Below are 22,732 nucleotides of genomic sequence, written 5' to 3' on the forward strand. Positions count from 1 at the left end.
TTTATTTTTTTTAATTATTATTTTTTTAAACTTGCCCAAAGGTCAAGCAGAGGCCATGTTTTGCTGCACCAGTTGTCTGGTTTATTTACCTTTTTAAATTTGTTTTTATATATTTAATTTTTTTTATAAGCAATTTTGTGCATTTTTCATTTAGTATTTTTATATTATATATTAAAAAGTTAAGTTTGTATCAGATTTAATTAATTCTCTTTTCTGTGGCTAATTATTTGGTTTTAAGTTCTCTGATGCATCTGAGCATTAAAAATGACATTTCTCATGTATTTAATTACTTTTTTGTTAATTACTAAATTTTTCATTATCAATAATTTTTAAAATCAGATTTAATTAATTTTAAGTTCTCTGATGCATCTCAGCCTGAAAATTACAGGCTGCATGCACAACCTGGTGACCTTTTCTTGCACCTCATGCACTCGAATTATGTGAAATCACAGGTGTGTCATTTCCTGCTCATATTTGTTAAGATTTCTTATCAGTGGCAGCAAATTTTAAATATAAAAGCCACGCTTGTTTTTAGTGGTACTGAAAGATTGCGTGGGGCGTTTGATATAAATGTGGGAGAGTTTGCTGCACTGAACACTGAACACTGTCATATGATAAACGGTGGCCGGCGAGTCTCTACATGCATGACTTTGGTGATTTGGTGGGCTTTAGGTTCCTTAACCTGTGTTCAGACATCTACCCAAACATCATCGCCATGGGCTTTCCTGCAGAGAGGCTTGAGGGAGTCTACCGAAACAACATAGACGACGTGGTGCGGTGAGTACACCTGCTCCGTTTGTGAATTGGAACATAATTTTAATTTGAAAATGTTTTTTTGCAGGTTTTATATATATAGTGTGTGTGTTTATGTATGTATGTATAAATCGCCGTTGACGGATCAAAACCTCGAGTTTTTAAGTAATTTTTAAGTAATTTTAGGTCATTTTTGTTGGTTTTCATCACGAAATTTATACACATTATACAGGACCGCAGGTGCTTTCAAATGATCTCAAAAACTGAAAAATTTACTTTTTTTTTTTTTTTTTTTTTTTTTTAATAAACTACTTTAATACTTTTTCGGAGGGGGTGTCGGTCTCAATCACTTATTGGAACCACTTTGAGGCTTCGTTAGTGGTGTGAAAAATTGGCAAAGTTCAGATGAAAACCAGCTGAATTCATGACTGCCTTTCATCCAGTGTTAGCTCAGTAACTTGGGCAGTAAAATAGCCTGGTATCCCATTTAAATGATACATGACTGTTAAACTGTCTTAAACTGTGCCACTGGTATTTACCGCAGTGGTCATTCTTACCGCTTATCTACAGAATCTTCTGAATGCTGAATGTCATTGAGGTAGAAGTGCTGTGTGAATAATTTGTTTTATCCTCCAACGTGAATATTTGAATAGTAATGCAGTTCTGGTGATTTGATTTGATTTATTTATTTTTTTTGTTACAGGTTTTTGGACTCCAAACACAAAAACCATTACAAAATCTATAACTTGTAAGTACCGTGTCATTTTGTACCGTCCACAACACTCAGTTTTAATTCAGTGTTGTATCTTTGGGATCTGGTGTTTCTTGGCAAACCAAACGTCTGAAATGTGACATCATAAAAAAAAAAATACTACTTACATTTGATGAAAAGAAAAAAAATGGCTTTACACACTTGGTTTTTTTAAAAAAGAGCTTTAGTAAATATTTATTAGCACTTTCTGTGATACCACGAAACAACTTCTACTACTATTCACTAGTAGTAGTAGTAGTAGTAAGTAGTAGTAGTAGTAGTAGTAGTAGTAGTAAGTAGTAGTAGTAGTAAGTAGTAGTAGTAAGTAGTAGTAGTAAGTAGTAGTAAGTAGTAGTAGTAAGTAGTAGTAGTAGTAGTAAGTGGTGCAGGATAAGTACATAGAGTTTTAGTAAATATTTATTAGCACTTTCTCTGATACCACGAAACAACTTCTACTACTATTCACTAGTAGTAGTAGTAGTAGTAAGTAGTAGTAGTAGTAGTAAGTAGTAGTTAGTAGTAGTAGTAGTAAGTAGTAGTAGTAAGTAGTAGTAGTAGTAGTAAGTAGTAGTAGTAAGTAGTAGTAGTAGTAGTAAGTGGTGCAGGATAAGTACATAGAGTTTTAGTAAATATTTATTAGCACTTTCTCTGATACCACGAAACAACTTCTACTACTATTCACTAGTAGTAGTAGTAGTAGTAGTAGTTAGTAGTAGTAGTAGTAGTAGTAGTAGTAGTAGTAGTAGTTAGTAGTAGTAGTAGTTAGTAGTAGTAGTAGTAGTAGTAGTAGTAGTAAGTAGTAGTTAGTAGTAGTAGTAGTAAGTAGTAGTTAGTAGTAGTAGTAGTAGTAAGTAGTAGTTAGTAGTAGTAGTAGTAAGTAGTAGTAAGTAGTAGTAGTAGTAGTAGTAGTAGTAGTTAGTAGTAGTAGTAGTAGTAGTAGTAGTAGTAGTAGTAAGTAGTAGTAGTAAGTAGTAGTAAGTAGTAGTAGTAAGTAGTAGTAGTAGTAGTAAGTGGTGCAGGATAAGTACATAGAGTTTTAGTAAATATTTATTAGCACTTTCTCTGATACCACGAAACAACTTCTACTACTATTCACTAGTAGTAGTAGTAGTAGTAAGTAGTAGTAGTAGTAGTAAGTAGTAGTTAGTAGTAGTAGTAGTAAGTAGTAGTAGTAAGTAGTAGTAGTAGTAGTAAGTAGTAGTAGTAAGTAGTAGTAGTAGTAGTAAGTGGTGCAGGATAAGTACATAGAGTTTTAGTAAATATTTATTAGCACTTTCTCTGATACCACGAAACAACTTCTACTACTATTCACTAGTAGTAGTAGTAGTAGTAGTAGTAGTAGTTAGTAGTAGTAGTAGTAGTAAGTAGTAGTAGTAGTAGTAGTAGTAAGTAGTAGTTAGTAGTAGTAGTAGTAAGTAGTAGTTAGTAGTAGTAGTAGTAAGTAGTAGTTAGTAGTAGTAGTAGTAAGTAGTAGTTAGTAGTAGTAGTAGTAGTAAGTAGTAGTTAGTAGTAGTAGTAGTAGTAAGTAGTAGTAGTAAGTAGTAGTAGTAAGTAGTAGTAGTAAGTGGTGCAGGATAAGTACATAGAGTTTTAGTAAATATTTATTAGCACTTTCTGTGATACCACGAAACAACTTCTACTACTATTCAGTAGTAGTAGTAAGTAGTAGTAGTTAGTAGTAGTAGTAGTAGTAGTAGTAGTAGTAGTAGTAGTAGTAGTAGTAGTAGTAGTAAGAAGTAGTAGTAGTAGTAAGTGGTGCAGGATAAGTACAGAGTTTTAGTAAATATTTTAGTGGTCAATTAAATCAGATAAACTTGCATTTAACAGTGCAATTATAGGGAACTCTTAAACCCTATTGGAGTGGATTACTTTCAGATTAGACCTTTGATTTGAATCCAGCTCGAATCTACAATGTTCATAGTTTTTAGAAGTCGACTAAAACTCATCTGGTAAAACTAATCCAGCTCAAAAAGAGCTTTAGTAAATATTTATTAGCAGTTTCTCTGTTACCACAAAACAACTTGTACTATTGTTATTGTTGTTATTATTATCATTATCATTATTATTAATTAGTAGTAGCAGCAGTATTTTGCTGCACGGCAAGGCAGATTTTGCCGTTCCTCAAACCATCATGCATTGAGTCAACGCTCCCTGTGAAATGAATAGGATGCAGTGAGACGAAACGGCGTTGGATTTTTGTGCAAACAGACGCCCGACTTGTTTTGGCTGATCGACTGTGTTTTGGATGTTTAGGGAACATTGTGTAAATTTTTGGCGGATCTATTGCTTTAACTCCTGCATGCTGAAAGCTTTTAACACAGCAACGTCATGCCTTTTTAGATTAAACGACCAGTTTAGGTTGCAAATAAGTTTGTTTTCTATAAAATTTGGTTTCCTTTTACATAAAATGCAGATAATCGAGAAGCACAGTTTAAAATTTAGGCAAATATTGTTAGTTTGGTAAAATCCTATGTAATTTAAACTAACTTGTAATTTTCAACACTTTCAGATGTGCAGAACGACACTATGACGCAGCCAAATTCAACTGTAGGGGTGAGTACAGTTCATTTGGCACCAGCTTTCCTAAGAAGAAGTGGTAACACTTTATTTGGATGGTCCACTGTGGACTCCCTGTGAATGTTCAGTATATAATAACAGCAACTTTCAACTGAACAGTCATTAAACGCCACTGAGCTTGAAGTTGAATGTGACTTAGATGTTTCACTATAGATGCTTTGTAAATGCGCAGTCTGCCTTTCAATAACGTTCAACTGAACATCCTTTAAATTCAACTGAACTTGAGATTCAGTGTGGAAGAGTTCATTAAACCTAACCCTAAACCCTAAACCTAACCCTGACCTCAACCTCAAGGCAAAACCTACGTCTACTCCTTAAGCATCTATAGGGGACCATCCAAATAAAGTGTGACCAAAAAGGTACGTATTTCTTGTTGTAATGAAAAGTCAGTCTGGCGTCTGGCGTGTAGTTGTGTATTTAGGTTAATGCTAATACTGAGTATTAATTACCTACTAATGAAATGAGCGATTCCGTCAGCGTGAGGCCGTAAGGAGGAGGGTTGAGGGATCGTCTGCGTTTACTCCTTTGTTCCTTTCTAATGTATTTTTAGGTTTCGTTCAAAGCTTTTATTAAAACTATCAAAGCTTAAATGTTTTTCTGAACTGACCGACCGAAATAGCCAGACTTTAAAGGCCTCTGTAATTCTTGCGAGCCGAAATTCTCGAGGGTTGTGCGAAGCCGAAAGTGCCTTATAAGCTCGCGCCGTGTTGCCTGGCGCTGGTGCTCCTCGTCACTGTGATCACTTTTATAAGAAGTTTCATTTCTGCTGGAAAACGTAAGGAAAAATATTCACTAACTGCACGAAATAAATGTAAATTTTACATTTTTTCGTTTCTACACACTCACAATTTACTGCTGAAGGCCAAAAATCTCCGCCGCTCTTTGCATTATTTTCTAAAAGTGATGTTTCCAGAGCAGATCACTGAAGAGACGCCGTCTGTTTATAGTTTAGAGACCAGATTTGGGGAAAAACGGGTCGACTTTCAGTAGAAAAACAAACTGAGTTCAGCTTCTTTTATTATAAGGGTTTAAAATGACGTCACCGTCTATTAGACTGGAGAGAAGAGCTACAGCCTCACACGACGCCCAGCTTCTGAATGGAGCTGATGGAACATGAACGTTATGAAGAACATGATGAAGTGCGGTTTGGACCCACCGGTGGTCCCGAGGAGCTGAAAAGACTAACTATGGTGACGAGGTTGGAGTTCAGAGTACTGCCCCCGTTTAAAGTGGGACGGTTTGAACAAGAAGCTGCTGAGCAGGAGGCCAATTCCAGATATAAAATAACTATGTTTGGGTGCTTGGTGCTAATTAGTACTACCGAATAACAGACTTAATTTTATGGTGAAATATTAGAGTCTGCCAAAGTCGAAGCTCCTCAAAGTCCATCTTTGTTTGATGGCACGTCTCTTTTTTTTTTTTTTTTACCAACCAATCAGTGGCTTTGTGGAGGTCACCCAGCAGCCATGTGTGCGGCACGGCGAACGAAGCCTCCCCATGATGTCTGCGGTTGTTCGTTTTCGCCGGAATACGTCGTATTAGTTGAACGTCGTTTCCAAGAAGTCTGCTGAGGCCTTTAAGCAGAGCTGGCTCCTAAGACTGCGGTGCACAGAAGGGACATTAGAGTTATTGGGCATTGGTGACAGCTTGGATTAGCGCTCTAGTGTGTGAGCGTGGCGAGATGAATTGACAGTAATTGCATCAGTGCGACTTGTTTCATAAAATTTAGGGCAGCAGTGTGGACGAATGGAACTGTGGACCCTAAAATATTAAGTAAAAATAAATTAAGAAAGCTAAATAAACTCATTTCATATCAGAATCTGAGTTTTTAACCCTCTACTGCAGCCTTGCCATGTCAACAATTACTTTATCTCAATTTTAATACAAAGCAGTGATATAAAATCAGTTTTTTCCTATTTAATTGTGGGGGAAAAAAGGATCTTTGACATTGAAAGAGCAAATACTTAATGACATCACATGACCCAGAATTCTTATCTTATTGCCATAAATATCAAAAAGGGCCTGAAATTACATTAATTTCATACATTTTTCAATGAAGGATTTTTTTTTTTCCTTCAGTAAAAAGATGTTTTTAGAGAGAAATTTGTATTTTTATTGATGCTTTTTTTTATGGTGCTATGGTACAATTGCACATTTTACCAAATACCTCAGTTTTTTTTTTAGAAATAAGTGCTTTTTTCAAATATTTCCGTTATTTAAACCATTTTCCAGTAACAAGCACAAACATTTCTTATCCTATTGTAGTAACAGTTCATGCAGTAGAGGGTTTTTTTATATATATATATATATATAAAATCCCCCCTCCGTTATTGTTGAAAGTGTTGATGTTTTATTCGGGAAGTTTGAAGCAGCTCTCTCTGATGGCCAGTCATTCATCCACCTTTACTTTCAGTTTTATTATCTATTTATCACTCCAGGCAAGACAGTTTTTAAAGCCAAATTACATGCAAATTGAGTGGTGAACCTGCGTCAGTTAGACAGTATACAGATAAAAATAGCCAACTGTAAAGAGGAAAAAGATCCAAATCAAATTCTAGATGAGTAATAACCGTATTTTGTCCGTGTTGGTTCTTATGCCTGATTTTGTGGTTCTGTTCGGTTAGAAATGTGCCTAGAGCAGCTCGACCAGCCTAAAGAACGAGTCCGTTCTTCACTGCTCCAAAGTTTCGTCTTTCCCAGGTGTTTACTCTTCAAAAGCACAGTCTGCTTTGATAAAGCAGCCTTGACTTAGGAGTCCGCCGTAAAGTGCATGATGCTGATTTGCTGTGTCGTCTGTATGGCACCCAGTTGCACAGTACCCGTTTGAAGACCACAACCCCCCTCAGCTGGAGCTGATTAAGCCCTTCTGCGAGGACCTTGACCAATGGCTGTCCGAGGACGAGAACCATGTGGCGGCCATCCACTGCAAGGCTGGCAAAGGTCGCACGGGGGTCATGATCTGTGCCTACTTGCTGCATCGTGGGAAGTTCATGGAGGCGCAGGAAGCTCTGGATTTCTACGGAGAAGTGAGGACCAGGGATAAGAAGGTGGGTAATGCTTAAATGCTGAAGTGATGGTGCACGAAAAAGCAGACTGCAACAGAAAATAACATTCGGACGGCTTCGTCTGAAGAGCGTCGATGTTTGTTTTGAGAACAGGCGATGAAGAGCGGCGATATGTACGTAGTCTGATGTGCTTGATCCGTCTTGAAATCAGCTTTCGCGTGACGACCCTGGCTGTACGTTAACTCAGAGCAGTTTCCGAGATTCAGAATTCAGAAAAGAAGAGATGTTAGAATTTTCCCATTCCACCTTAAATGGAGAAGCAGTTTCATTCTGGAGATTCAGGTGTCAGAACTGCTGGACTATTTAAGGTGGAACGGGAAAGTTATCTAGCAAGCTACCGAGACATTCGCACGCTATTAGTGATTTTTATGCTTGTTATGAAGAAAAACGAAGCGAAGGGCGTTTTTAAGAGTCTGTTTTAAATGTGATGCAACTCCTTTATATCTCAATTCAAGTCCCACTGCTTTTCAGACGTCACTAAGAATTTTAATGAATGCTTTGACGCTACATATCCCACAATAGTTTGCCATTCTGTCCTCCTTAAAACAAGCTTCTTTAGTTCTTTAGTAAACAAGTTTCAGGTCACAAGAACACAAACAGCAGTGGTGGACAGTAACTGAGTAAATGTAATTAGTTTCTGTACTTTAGTATTTTTTGGTGTATCTGAACTGAAGTTCCTCCATTCTGGACTTTTTCCTTTCACTCCACTACATTTCAGAGTCTAATATCCGACTTTTTCCTCCTACATTTTGAGAAATCTGTCGTTCCTTTTGGTTTCTGTGTGTATAAAAACGTAACATGTCAAAACGAAAGAAGCGCAAAGCCAGAGCACCAATCAGGGCCCAGCGGTCACTTTGTTTAGAGCTGGTTTTGACCTGTTGGTCATACCGACCCAGTGCAGCACGCGGTTCAACGTCAGCGCAGCAGCGTAAAACTTTGGGAGAGTCTGTTCAACATAAATGATGAACTAACCTAACTTTGTGTAAATAGAGCTCAATATAGAAATATGTCCACATATGCAGTCGAGACTGACGCGGCTTTTTTCTGAATTTCTACAAACACCATTTCATTTTATAGTAAATGAGTTTGGGCTGGTTTATGTTTATGAACAGACGCCTACAGATCAACATAGTAAAGGAGCTCATCTGTGATCCTGAGTTTAAAGCCAGTTTTTATTCAACTTAAACTTGGAACTAAGTTGTAAATAAATCTGAAACTGAAACTTTGCTTGTGTGTAAAAAGTGATTTCAGAGCCACTCGGTTCTCCCTGATGGAAACTGTTTACCTTCAGTGTTTTGTGCTTCTGATCATTTTAATAGACGTCAGCGTCACTAATTAATGACGTTCTATTAAAAGACTGGTTTACCAAGAGAGACGCTGGAGGACTTTCACCTGAAATGAGTTCATGAAGCCAGTCTGGTTATAAAAATGATAACAGGACCAGATCAGAGCCAGAATTACTCTTTTAGTACTTTTACTTTATACTTAAGTACATTTGAAGGGAAATACTTTAGTACGTTTACTCCAGTGGAGGTCTAAAGGGAGGAACTTCTACTTTTACTGAAGTGATATTTACCTTGGGGGTCTCTGCTTTAACTCAGGTACACGGTTTGTTTACTTCAACCACCTCTGATAAGCGGTGCTCTGTGTGGAGCACCAGTTTGCGTGACTGCTTGGTCTCTTGCTGCTTCAGGTTGTTAAATGCACTGCGATTCATTTGGACGTCTGTTCTTCATCTTGTTCTCTTTCAGGGCGTGACGATCCCCAGTCAGCGCAGGTATGTGTATTACTACAGCCACCTGCTGAAGAACCAGTTGGAGTATAAGCCCGTCGCTTTGCTCTTCCACAAGATGGTTTTTGAGACCCTGCCCATGTTCAGTGGGGGCACCTGCAGTAAGTCCAAACACACCAGGATGATTAGCTTGTGTTGTGGTCAGAAGGAGACGTATGGCCCAACCCCTGTTCAGCCCTTCTTCACTTCCCCTTTCCACTTCCACTTGAGAACGTTGCCGGGCTGAGCGAACTTCTCTTTTGAGCTTGATGCTGTTCAGTGCTCAGTTCCATTATCACTATAAAATGTTGCGTCGGTTTCCTGAGCACAGTGTACAGCGCAGGTGTCAACAACGTTTCCGAGATTTATGTCATTAATGACGTTCCAGCACTGCAGAAACGATGTCTTGACAAGCGAGATCTCAAATCTAGCTGATGTATCTAGAATGTCTGAAGTCGAGATCGTTATAACCTTATTGTGTAATTTATTTCTAGATGTTTTACTTGTTCTGAATTATTTTATTAAGTAATATGCTTCCCGTTATATTGGCAGGTAATTGTGCTTATTTCAAGCTTATCTAGTACTGAGCAAAAGTTTCGGGCATCTAAGCAAATAACCAGTTGACCTCAGCAGGGAGTTTATCACAATATACATTAGAATAAAGTCGTATTCATAATTCAGATAAACAGAAAAACAATAAACAGTAACAAGAATTTCTCGGGTCCATATTTTTCCTGGACACCTTCACAGCCGCCACAGAGACTCGTTAATATCATCAATTACATCATGAGCTCAATTTACTGAGCACTGATTGGTCAAACCAGGAGCTGCTTTATAACTACATATAATACTGGGCTTCCTCGAGGAGGAGAGGCTTGGAGACGGGTAAACAAACACACTGACATCCAGAACATCACTGTTTATTATTTACATACATACATGATATTTTATCATATTAATATTCTATAAATTGTTTATTCAAATATTAACACATCTCAGCCAATAAACATGTGTATATATAGTATACAGTACTGTATCTTCAGTTAAGTAAAAGTATCTGCCAATGTAATGGGGGCATTTGAGTTGATGAATTGACTTATAAGGAGAAAAAGACTGCAAATAAGTTTAAAATGCTTACAGGAATCTCAACAGGAGAAATGTTAGCTATATATTGCTTAGGTTGATTGAGGTGTTTCTCCTCTATAATTTTGGCTACTGTATTAAATATCTTTATATACTTTTTTTTCCTTTTAAATTCAAAACTTCTGATTTATTGGCGAACATCAGAAACATGTGTTATGCATTGCAGCAGTGTCTTAAACCATATCGCTCACCCTGTCCGCTGTCCACTCAGGCATCATGGGCTCACCCAACTGGAAGTGTCTAGGGGACGTTAGTGGGGTTGGAATGGAGGTTGAGTCTGTGTGTGTTTATCATGGGAATGAAGCTGATTGACATGTTTGGCTGCGTTCACATTACCAGGCTGAAGTGGCACAAATCCGATCTTTTAATCTGGTGTGACTCAGATCTGGTGTTTTCAGGGCCGTGTGGACACAAATCTGATCTTTTCAAATCCGACCTGAGCCGCTTTCATATGTGGTCCTAGATCAGATACGTATCCGATTTATGGCCGTGCAGCTTTAATGTGACCCTCAGGTCAGAATCCATGTGCTTTTTTCCCTCGCTGCGCATGAGCATCATTCAGCGTTACCGTGGCAACAGCGCCGCACAGACGTTAAAGCCTGTAAACGGTGGAAAAGCAGCTCATCTCACCTTTTTCTCCTCCGTCTGGCTCTAATAATGAAGCTGAGAGCTGATCAGAGTTAATGATCTTCTCAGCGAAGCTCGTTCTGCTCGTTAGTTTGTGCTGATGATGCAGTGATTCAGTTACTGAGTAGGAGGAGCTCATGAGGGTCATTTCAGGACCGGTTCATCACATTAATGACCGATTTGAGTCACTGACCTACACAAGTGTGAACCATCGAGTCAGAGAGATCGGATCTGAGCAGTGAGGCCTGTAATGTGAACACAGCTTTTGATCCACTGTGATTTTTGATGCTCACGTCACTTTTGTTTTGTAAAACAATGTCATTGATATTGTTGGGACTGTATCAATTGTACTGTATCTCTGCCTTGTGGGGCTGTGGACACATGGAGTGGTGTCTGTCCATATGTGGTTTTCACCACAGTCTTAGCTCTGTCCCTAACGGCCTAACACTCGTCTGTATTTCTCTTTTTCTCTGCTCCTACCTCCCGAGGGCTCTATTCTGAATTAGACTGCCGTACCACACACTCAGGACTCCAGTACACGCCTTATGCCTTTACATGAAGCAGTAGCCATAGCCGTGTGTGTGTGTGTGTGTGTGTGTGTGAACTAATAATTGTGTATTGAAGAACAGAGTATCAGAGAAACAGATGGACTACAGTCTGTAACTGTAGAACTACAGAGTGCAGCTATACAGTAAGTGGAGCTGATAAAGTGGACAGTGAGCGTAGAAACAAGGCGCTGGTCAGAATGTTGCACCTGATTGGTGTGTAGTTTGATCAGCCAGGACATGTTTGGTCCAAATATTGTTTCTATAGTTTATCACTGGAGTTATGAGGCTGCCGTTGCTAACAAGCGCAGATCACACAAGTCACACAGATCTTTTCTATAAATACATCCCCAAAGCTTCTCTCAACCCACTCAAACCACATCCTAGTCTTCGTTAATGGCCTGCAGATTTGTCAGTGTGGTTTACAGCACAGTGTGACTTGCTGTGAACTATGAAAATGAAAACTTCTGGGGTTGCCAGTTTGTTCAAAGTGCAGTGCTGAATTTTACTGAATTCTCTGTTGGAGAATCTGACTCTTCACTTCCGTACACAGCCTGGTAGAGGCATGTGAACGCTAGATTATATATAACGGTTCCCAGTCTGAACAATTATCTTCAGTTACAGTTATTTATTAAAAAAACAACAAAAAAAAACAGAATCCTAAACATAATCTGTATCATCCTTATTCCTCCAGGTGCTTTGAGTGGGTTGAGGGATGATTTGGGGATGTATCTGCAAAAAATATTTGGGTGACTATTGACTTGTACTGTTCATTAGCAATGTTAGGCTCATGTCGAATGTTTATTATAACCCTTATGGTCTCTTATGGCCAAGTAATGAACATTGGCATTCAGCTTCTTTTAACTCTGCTGTCATAAATACTGGCATAGAAGCATGAAGCTATTAAAATCCTCACAAATCCATAGCTGTCTTTATTTTAGACTGGGTTGTTCATTACAAATCCCCACATGTCTTTAGTGATGCCATGTTTTGTCCGGTATTTTCACAAAGAAAATTCGCATAACCTTAATATCAGGTTGGTTAGTGTAGTGGACAACACCTCAGCCTTCTACGTCCCAGACGCTGTGCTGAGATCAGTGGGGCTTGTGGAGCAGAGGCAGTGTGAGTGTGGAGCTCTCGGCTAGGCTGCTGCTGCTGCTGCTGCTGCTGGCATGTTTAACCTCCTTCTCTCTCTCAAAGGGGACAGTACTGTTAAAAACAGGAGTGAGGCGAATCCCCAGGGCTTCAAGAAAGGAAACTGGCACTGGGGTAAAGCTGCATTCCCTTCATTACTACTGTTAACCAAGCAGGCTGAACCAACACCACCCCCCCCCCACCCACCCACCCCACCCACCCCCTTCCCTTCGGCACAGCACCCTCTGTCTGCTCAGTGTAGGAACTTTAGGCCTGTGCTGATGAGCGTAGTTTGGTTGTTTAGTGATGATGCTGATGAGAGTTTAGTGTGGCACTACAATGAGGAAAGGGAGTCTAAACCACAGGAGTCAGCACTTCAGGGTTTTCCTCACTGGATTCTTTTATTTTAGCTGTTAGATTCAATCATCTACAGCTTGCATCCAGTGCCATTACAGTTCACCACACACAAGCAAACCTGTGTCTATAGGCCCCTATAATGAAACAACACGCGTATGTGTGTGTGTGTGTGTGTGTGTGTGTATATAATAATATATATATATATATATATATATATATATATATATATATATATATATATATATACACACCATTTCTGGAAAAAAATATTCAGACCCTGTGCAGAATGTAAATAAAAATGCAAACCGTATTTTTAAAGGAAAATAGTACAAAGACAACATAAATGTTGAAACTGATATCTGCTGATTTTGAATTTGATGCCAACACCACATTCCTAAAAAGTTGGGACGGGGGCCTGTTTACCGCTGTGTTTCATCACCTCTTCTTTTAACAGCACTCTAAGTGTTTGGGAACTGAGGAGACGCTGCTGTAGATTTGAAAGTGGTATGTTTTCAACAGTCTGGGTGGTCTTCAGCCCGGAGGATACAGTGTGTTTAGATTTCCTAAAAGGATTTCATATGTTGATTCATCGGACCACAGGACACTTCTCAACTTCATCTCAGTCCATTTTTAAAAGAGCTCAGGCCCAGAGAAGGTGGCAGCATTTCTGGATCTTGGTTATGTGGTTTCTTCTTTGCGTTTGAATTTTAATTAGCATTTGTTAATGCAGTGATGAACTGTTTTCACACACATCACACAACTTTAACAGCCTTTTGTTGTCCCTGTCCCAAATATTTTGGAATGTGTTGTTGGCATTAAATTCAAAATGGGCAAATATTTTTCAAAACACATGTCTTTGTACTGTTTGCTGTTAAATATAGGTTTAAATTATTTGCTCATCATTACTTTTTTTTTTCTCGTTTTGCACAGCCTCCCAAAAATATATAATGTGTAATTATATTTTTTATATATATATATATATATATATATATATATATATATATATATATATATATATATATATATAATTATTTATGAAAATTTATATGCACTGTACACACTGACACCGTACTGTGCAAAAGTCAAAGACCACCTTTTTTTAGTTTAATTTCCAGTCATGTTCGCCTTTTAGTGCATGATGTTTATATTTTCAGGAAACTCGCTTTTAGTTTTTAAAACAGCTGCAGGGATATTTTTCTATATTTCCAAAGTTCAGACTTAGAAGTTGCATTTTCACTTGATAAAAGTGAAAATCTGGTCTCTGGAGTGGTCAGTCCATTATTCTATAGTTATTTTTATTCAGAATTTGTCGTACTGTCTAGTAGTAAATTCAATTAAAAGGGACTAATTTTGCTCTCTTTAGTGAAACATGCAGTTGGTGAGTTTTCTAGAAGTACTGATGAGATCCGCAACGTGCTCAGAAAAGGTAGAAGTGTTTTGACATTTATCACGATAGTGATATGTTGTCATTGCCCAGCCATGACAGCTACACATCCTTTCAGGCTCAGCGTTGTCTTCGCTAAGTTAGAAGGATGAACAGAAACACCTCTGAATTTTTTTCAGATTAGATAAAAGCTTCAAGTACTGTTTATCTGACGGTGACCGTTGTTAGGAGTCCCATTTTCTCAAGTTTTAGTATCGTTTTTAGGAGCACGAGTTTTAAAAACTCAGGAATATTTCCTGAAAATAAACTTTTTGGACTGGAAATTAAATCAGTGAAGTGTGGGTTCTGACTTTGGCACAGTTAAAAAAAATAATAATTTTTTAATTTTAATTTAGTCTTTTAGACTTTACTTTTAATGTAAGTCAGTGGATCCGGACTTCTTTCCAAGTCATTTTGTTTCTTTTGGTCAATTCATCATGAAATTTATACACACTGTTAAAGGGCAACAGGTGTTTTTACATTGGCAAAAAAAAAGAAAGGACATCATTTGAAAGTACTGGTTGTCCTTTACATCGTTTGTGAATTTTATGAAGAATGGACCAAAAAAAAAGTCCTAAAATTACCAAAAAAATAAATAAATTCTGGTTCCATTGACTTACATTACAAGTAAAGCATGTTTTTTCCTTCCCCTCGAATACAAATTTATTTGTTCAGACAGCAGCGAGATATTAGATCTTGAGTGTAGTCGTGAAATTATGACGGCTTTAGAAAGAAGCAAGCAGCACCAGTAAAGGCGTTACCCCCAGTGACGGCTGTGAGAGTAGAAACGGTTTGACACGTGTGGAGCTGTTAGCTTTACCACTGTTCAGAAAAGGGCCCTGTGTGCTTGCCTGCCTGACTGTACTGCATGCTCTAGGGGTGGGCGGAGCTTTCTCTCCCTCTGTAACGCCCCTTACCTTATGACCGACATGCCGCTTCCGGCGATGTCATACGTTGGGGCCGGAGCTCTGTAATTCTTCTGGGTTTATCGAAAATGTTCGCTCCAGTAATTACCTGGCTCTCACTTCAGCCTTTCTCACATTGTTTCACCTTCACCTTTTATTTTCACTTGAAATTTTCTTAACTTACTTCTTCCCTTTTTTTTCTTTCATCCTCCTCTCTCATCTCATCTCCCTGCCTCCCCCCCCTCTCTCTCCTCAGACCCCCAGTTTGTCGTGTACCAGTTGAAGGTAAAGATCCACACGTCGAACCCAACCCACACGCGGAGGGAAGACAAGCACATGTTCTTCGAGTTCCCGCAGCCTCTGCCCGTATGTGGAGACATCAAAGTGGAGTTTTTCCACAAGCAGAACAAGATGATGAAGAAGGTCAGTGAACACTTCAGCTTAAATCTCTGAATAGTGCTTGGAATTGCACCAAGATGATGCCCAGTATCAGTAATACCAGTGGAAAATGCTGGTATTGGAGAGGAAAACCTGTCCTGATATATCACAGAATTGCTTTTCATGCAGTATGAATGAAGACAGCCACGTGATACCAGTGGTCTCGCGTGTCCTAATGTTACCCACAGAAGGAAGGCAAGTAGCTAGCAGCATATTACCCAGCATATTATACTAGAATTATTTTAAATGGCCTAAATCTGCGTTGATTCGCAGTGGAAGAGTTTATGCTTTTAAGCAATAAATAAATAAGTTTATTCATGTGGTTGGTTAGTGTAGCGGGTAACACCTTTGCCTTCTATGCTGTAGACGGGTTCAGTTCCCCGCCTGGCCAAACAGTCTACATATCAGTGAGTCCTTGGGCAAGACTCCTAACGCCGCCTTCGCCTCCCTGTGTAAAGTGATCAAACTGTAAGTCGCTCTGGACAAGAGCGTCAGCCAAATGCCGGAAATGTAAACAAATAAATAAAGCATAAAGACTTGGTTTGTGTTAGGGATGTGCATGGGGACTCGATTAAGGCCAGAAACATCATTTACGCAAGGACATGACAGCTGCTGGCCAGCGCGCTGCAAACGCTCAGTCCTTCTGTACAAACTCACCGTGGCGGTTAAAACGCTGTGCTGAAGGGGGCGATAGAGGACCGATCCGAGAGCGATCTACTGTTATTCCAGCAGCCTCAACGGACGGTAGGCATGGACATTAGAGGAGAGTGAGCTGCTTTACCGCTTCTCTTTTAATAGAAATGTGATCATATGGTCAGGCCTGGCTGTTTTAGCGCCCCCTGCTGTAGAACTCAGAATGCAGCTTGCTCTTGTGTTGCATTAAGAAATGCGTCGTGACCCGCCCACATCTGCGTAGCTCGAGGCGTGAAGTTTGGTCCAGGCCTGACTGTCGAAGTGCCGGTATTTGAATCCTAAAGTCGCCATTCGGGGACTCGTTACGAAAAACATGCAAACCAGCAATTAAATAAAATGCGACCGTTTCGCTTGTGTTGCTCGTCATCAGCTCCACCCTGACGCTGGTCAGCTCACTTGGCTTGTTCTGCAGAGGAAGCCTCCATCACTCATTCAACACGAACACCGACTGCTTTCCCTTTTTTTGATCACGGAACATTTTGAAGTTTATAGTCTGTTGCTATGTTTTTGTTGTAAGGGTCGTTCTACAGAAACGTCCACTTTTCTGTCTCTCCATAGGAGTCACTGGTGTTAAGGGTCCGCACGCTGTCCATCAGGGAACGTCCACTAAAATATGGAATTTAATCCATCTGTGTTTCTATTTTCTCACAATTACCTCAGAATAAAGTCGGTCACACCAGTGACGTCAGCTAGAAGCTTCATATGAGATCATGAGCTGAATGAGAGGATCTCTGAGAACTGAGAGACACGGTGGACTCACCATGACCTTTTCTCCATAGATCCTCAGAAAACGGGCCAAAGGAGGTCGAGAGACGTCATCGGCGTGACTTTTATTTCAAAATAAGAGTTTTTTGTTACGCAGTAACACCAGTGACTCGACTCCTGAGGACCACGACTTTCATGATGTGTTTTATAATATTTGCCATTTGTTTGTCATTTAGTTTATGTGCGGCCTCAGCCTTCACACACGACTGTGGGGACGAGCTCTTCAATCAATATTACAGAATTGAGGCTCAAGAAGGTGTAATGGTTAAAATAATATTATATATATTTTTTTAAAATAAAGCAAATTAAATTATATTTCTAAACTCTAGGGACGCAAAAATGGACGTTTCTGTAGAATGACCCATATAACACCCATACTGTTACCTTTAAAGGTGAGCCTACCGCTCTGGATTATTTTTGTCCAAAGGCTTTTTGCATCTTTATGAATACTCAAATATCAACATTAGTCAGAATGCACATCCCTAATTTGTATATGTCAAGTCAAAGCTGTGCGGTTCCTCTTGTAGGGTAGCAGATGTGGGTACTAGACACTTAAATGACGTGCTTAATGGCCCTTTTTGCAGTTTACTATAGTCAACATTCCAGGTATCGGGAAAAAGTGGAATCCTGCCACCTCTGTATTGGAATTAGTGTCGTGCAACAGTATTGACGTTTAGTTTTAAGCGAATCGATGGATGAACTGCAGTGCATGTCATATTCTTGATGCTTCAGGTTGTTTGAAATTCACAAAAATGTCACTTGCTTTCCGGAAATCTGGCTTCAGTCTGAGGTGCATAAGCAATAAATGAAGATACAACAGCTGTAAGGTTCCCTTTGATGAAATCGGACTGGACCATCAAAACAAGCTACTTCGGGTTAGAGATTCAGTCCAATGCAGTAGCTTGTAAAATCAGATTAGCAGAGCCGTGGTCAGAAGTTCACACATCAGTTAAATTCTGCATTTTTTTATTATTGTGCTGTTTATTGAATAATCTGCATTTATATTGTGTGTAAATTCCATGATGAATCGCTTAAAAGAATCAGCCTAGAATGACCTTCTGGTTCTGTTGGCTTGCAGTGTAAGTGAAGTGGGTTTTTTCCTTCTCCTGTAAAGTTACCGTTTCAGAGATACGAGGTTTTTCTTCAGAGAACAGCGATATTATGAACCCTGGCAGCCAGTGCCTACTGTTTACAAACTACCTTCCTTTTTAATTCTGATTATTGTTAATGATCAATGATTTACTGAACGGTGGTGGTTTTTATGCTGGTGTATTTTCTAATAAGCCAGTTGAGGTCATCGAATTTACCGCGGTTAAGCTGCCGTCTCATGCTTGTCTACTTTTAGCATGCTCATAAGGCACGGTTCATTAAGTTTGTTAATGCACCCTTAGAAATCATCTGATACTGTGAAAGATTTGGGAAATCTTGTGATAGTGAGTTTTAGCAGTACCTCCCAGCACGCCACGCCGTGATCCGCTGCACTGGTTGACCTGCAGCTGGCAGTTTGTGGTTTAACAGCCCTGTTACTGCACTCGTCGTCTTTTTGTCGGTGACTCAGCTTGTATCTCCTGCGTCGCGTCCCGTGTGTACATGCTTTTTAAATACGGCCTTTGTTGAATGTTAGTATTTGCATGCCGTCTGTATATGTGCTCTGTGCGTTTGGTTTGTTGGCATGCACATGTGTGTACGCGTGTTTGTAAATATGCTTTATTTATAGCCATAAAATGTAAATCTTCCTCTGTGTGTTTCCTTCTTTCTTTCTTGCTGAAGGATAAGATGTTTCACTTCTGGGTGAACACTTTCTTCATCCCTGGGCCGGAGGAGAGCAGGGAGAAAGTGGAGAATGGGTCTGTAGTGAACGACATAGACAGCAACTCCTCACAGAGCCAGAGCTCTCCGACCGAGCGTGAGAGAGGGATGGGAGCAAGAGGAGGAGGAGGAGGAGGAGAGAGGGAATGCGGAGGCGAGCGGGCAGCGGATGCAGACCGGGACTACTTGATTCTAACCCTGACAAAAAATGACCTCGATAAAGCAAATAAAGACAAAGCGAACAGATACTTCTCCCCCAACTTTAAGGTGAGGACACACAACAGACTGGGCTCGGTTCAGGCAAGATTACAGTCGGGTTAGTTTAGAAATCCTGACTGACTTCACTTTGATTCAGGTTAGTTATTTAGGTGCGATTCACATTTTTTATAACTGACATGTTATTGTATTTTAAAACTGTATGTAACTACAGTCACCGGCCACTTTATTAGGTGTTCAGTTGCTTGTTAACACACATAGCTGATCAGCCAATCACACGGCCGCAGCTCAGTGCATTTAGGCCTGTAGAGGTGGTCAAGACGTCTTGCTGAAGTGCAGACCGAGCATCAGAACGGGGAAGAAAGGGGATTTAAGGGGCTTTGAACGTGGCGTGGTTGTTGGTGCCAGACGGGCTGGTCTGAGTATTTCAGAAACTGCTGATCTACTGGGATTTTCACGCACAACCATCTCTAGGGTTTACAGAGAACGGTCCGAAAAAGAGGAAATATCCAGTGAGCGGTCAGTTGTGTGGACGAAAACACCTTGTTGATGTGAGAGGTCAGAGGAGAACGGGCAGACTGGTTCCAGATGATAGAAAGGCAGCAGGAACTCAAATAACCAACCAGAATCTCTGAGGAACGTTTCCAACACCTTGTTGAAAGTGTGCCATGAAGAATTAAAGCAGTTCTGAAGGCAAAAGGGGGTCCAGCCTTTTACTAGCAAGGTGTACCTAATAAAGTGGCCAGTGAGTGTATATATACATAAACTGGGCAGAAACATGGCAAGGCTCTTTTATATAGGTTGCTATAGTGCAGTGGGTAGCACCTCTGCCTTATACCCTGTAGACTGGGATTCAGTCCCTGCCTGGCAAAGCAACCTACACTACACCAATTAGGAGTCCTTTGGCAAGACTCCCAACACTACCTGGGCAAAATGATCATATTGTAAACCTGCCCAGCAGAGAGAGGGAAACCCATTCATATGCCACCACCTTAGCAAGCAGATTAAGCCAGTCTGATGGGCAAGATGACTTCCATTGCTGGATGAGCAGTCAGTCTCCTGCCCAACGTAATAAGTCAGAGCCCATTCGGTGTAGATGGAAGGAATTTTCTCTTCCAGAGTGGACGGGCCACCCAACAAAAGACAAGTGCAAAACGGGACTTTCTGACCAACAATTCTCTGAACAGAATCGTTGACCAATGTCCAAAAGTCCTGCACCTTGGGGTACCTTGGGTTAATCCACCATCCGTGCACTTCCAGCTTGATGTAATAAAAGTGAGGGTCTCTTCATTTTGGGGGGCTGTAGAAATCTTAAGTTGATTTCATCAAAACGCTGTTCAGATTTTTGTGTGCGTGTTAAAGTGAACGTTAGTCCCACGACAGGAAGTTCCACCTCCGCATTTTGACCCGTGCAATGAAACACCACATAAACAATAGTGAACGCACACACTAGGGGGCAGTGAGCACACTTGCCCAGAGAGTTAGATGAGAGAGAAGGATGGATAGATATATAGAGAGAGAGAGAATTGAGAGAGAGAGATGGATATAGATGTATATTTCATGGATGTCTCAGTGGTGTGTGTGTGTGGTTTTAATGAGAATTTCTCTCTCTCTCTTTTTTTTTCTCTCGCTCTGTTTTGCTCTCGTTCTCGCCTTTTCTTTTTCTCTTGCTGTCTTGCTCTCGCTTTCTTTCTCTTTTCGCTCGCTCTTTTTCTCTCTGTCTCGCTCTCTTTCACTTTCTTTTGCTCTGTCTTGCTCACTCTTGATCTCCCTTGCTCTCTCTCTGTGTCTCTGTCTCTCTCTGTCTGTGTCTCTCTCTCTCTCTCTCTCTCTGTCTCTCTGTCTGTGTCTCTCTCTCTCTCTCTCTCTCTCTCTCTCTGTCTCTCTCTGTCTGTGTGTCTCTCTCTCTCTCTCTCTCTCTCTCTCTCTCTCTCTGTCTCTCTCTGTCTGTGTGTCTCTCTCTCTCTCTCTCTCTCTCTCTCTGTCTCTCTCTGTCTCTCTCTCTCTCTGTCTCTCTCTGTCTCTCTCTCTCTCTCTCTCTCTCTCTCTCAGGTGAAGTTGTATTTCACGAAAACAGTAGAAGAGGCTTCGAACTCAGAGGCCAGCAACTCCACCTCGGTCACTCCAGATGTGAGCGACAATGAGCCGGATCACTACCGCTATTCCGACACCACCGATTCCGACCCGGAAAATGAACCGTTTGACGAGGAACAGCACACACAAATCACGAAAGTCTGAACGCTTTTTACACGCACACAGCCACTCACACTCACACTTATACGTACAAACACACACACACACACACAGACGCTTCTACACCTGGACATTAAAAACAAGCAAAACCAACACCAGAGAAAAAAAAGGAGAAAACTTGAAAATGTACTGAAGAGAAAAGGACCTTCCCGCCCGACCCCCACCACCCCAGCACCCCAACCAGGCGGCCCCAGGACAGTTTGTGTCACGATTGTCAAACTCCATCGATTATAGAAGAAAAAATATCCTGACCAACATGTTGTTTTATTATTATTGCTATGGTTATTATTATTATTATTATTATTATTATTATTATTATTCGTGTGGATATTGACACCGTTGCCTGAGGTGGGTGGGAGGGTCCTGTAGCTACTCTGTATATATATAAAATCCCTTTTTTTGTGTCAAAGATGACGAAAACTAGGCAATCAGGCGAGGAGAGGAGAAGAGGGACAGAGAAATGACCACACACATCTCTCCCTCTCCCTGTCTTCACCCAGGCCAGTGCTGCAATCACTCTCTCCCTCTCTTCCTCTCCCTCGCTCCCTCCTCCCTCCCTCCCTTCCTTTACTGTGAATGCTTCTCGTGCTGTCCGCAGGCGCCTACAACCTTTTTGACCCCGCCCCTTTCCCTGCGCTATGTATGCTGGGATACGTAGTTCCTGTCGTATAGAGGCTACAGGCTACGGTGTGTCAGCGTTCTTAGTCCAGCCTGCCCCCCAGCCCCCCAACCCACCCCCCAGCCCCCTCCCCACCCACTGTGTATAATGTTAAATTATGCAGAAAAAAATGGCATCCCATGTAATTGTCAATGTTTTTTTTTATCCTAAGATAATAAAAAAAAAAATATAATACACAAAACCGCAGGGAACCAGTGTTTGCAATAATGTTAACACTCAAACATTTAAAGGACAAAACTGGTGTGCATGTTATTGGAGTTAGTGTCCATGTTTAATAAATGCTATACAATGTGTTTTTATTAAAAACAAAAGTGTCAGAAGTCTCTTAAACTTGTGCCTCAATTAAGTGGCTGAGCTCAACTTTCATGCAGCCAAGAAAAGTTTTCACCGAATACATTTACGACTTTGAGAAAGTGCCGGGCGATATGACCTGAAACCGGTTTCACGATTAATCGAATATTTGACCTTGATTACGATTAATGAACGATTGTTTTGTTTTTTAATCCCTCAGTTCACGGAGGTTTGTACTGTAAATGTTCTGCGTATCTTGATGTAAATCGTCTCAGCAGCCACATCGGAATCCGCGCAGCTTTTACGTCAATCCACCTCGACTATTTGAAGTTTGAAGAGATTTCGAACGAGATGTCCAAACGAGGCTGCAGCGTCAAAGATCGGTTAAAAGTCTGAAAGCAAAGTTCAAAGAAGTGACCGCGGCCTTTTTACGACGAGGTGAACACGTTCTGGGTTGATGAGCCCAGCGGTCAGTCAGTGACGCTTCATGATGGTTCCCATGTTTCCTGTTGAAGATGAAGCTGATCCTCCGGGAGC

The 22,732-nt window shown here is 40.4% G+C and overlaps 1 protein-coding gene across 2 annotated transcripts in view; it reads left to right on the top strand.

The window, feature by feature from the left end:
• The window catches only part of ptena (phosphatase and tensin homolog A), a 44,072-nt gene extending 21,848 nt beyond the window's left edge, over positions 1 to 22,224 (top strand). The window contains exons 2-10 of one of the 2 annotated variants that reach the window (XM_017683656.2): positions 693 to 777; positions 1,457 to 1,501; positions 4,014 to 4,057; positions 6,890 to 7,128; positions 8,898 to 9,039; positions 12,433 to 12,501; positions 15,308 to 15,474; positions 18,718 to 19,023; positions 21,025 to 22,224. In XM_017683656.2, coding sequence (XP_017539145.1) covers positions 693 to 777; positions 1,457 to 1,501; positions 4,014 to 4,057; positions 6,890 to 7,128; positions 8,898 to 9,039; positions 12,433 to 12,501; positions 15,308 to 15,474; positions 18,718 to 19,023; positions 21,025 to 21,210 — 1,283 coding nt within the window. In that variant the 3' untranslated portion in view covers positions 21,211 to 22,224. The remainder of the gene's footprint in view (positions 1 to 692; positions 778 to 1,456; positions 1,502 to 4,013; positions 4,058 to 6,889; positions 7,129 to 8,897; positions 9,040 to 12,432; positions 12,502 to 15,307; positions 15,475 to 18,717; positions 19,024 to 21,024) is intronic. The other variant, XM_037542009.1, reaches the window with a different exon arrangement.
• The last annotated feature ends 508 nt before the right edge of the window (positions 22,225 to 22,732 follow it).

Source organism: Pygocentrus nattereri, chromosome 10 (assembly GCF_015220715.1).
Source record: "Pygocentrus nattereri isolate fPygNat1 chromosome 10, fPygNat1.pri, whole genome shotgun sequence".
NCBI classification, from domain to species: Eukaryota; Metazoa; Chordata; class Actinopteri; order Characiformes; family Serrasalmidae; genus Pygocentrus; species Pygocentrus nattereri.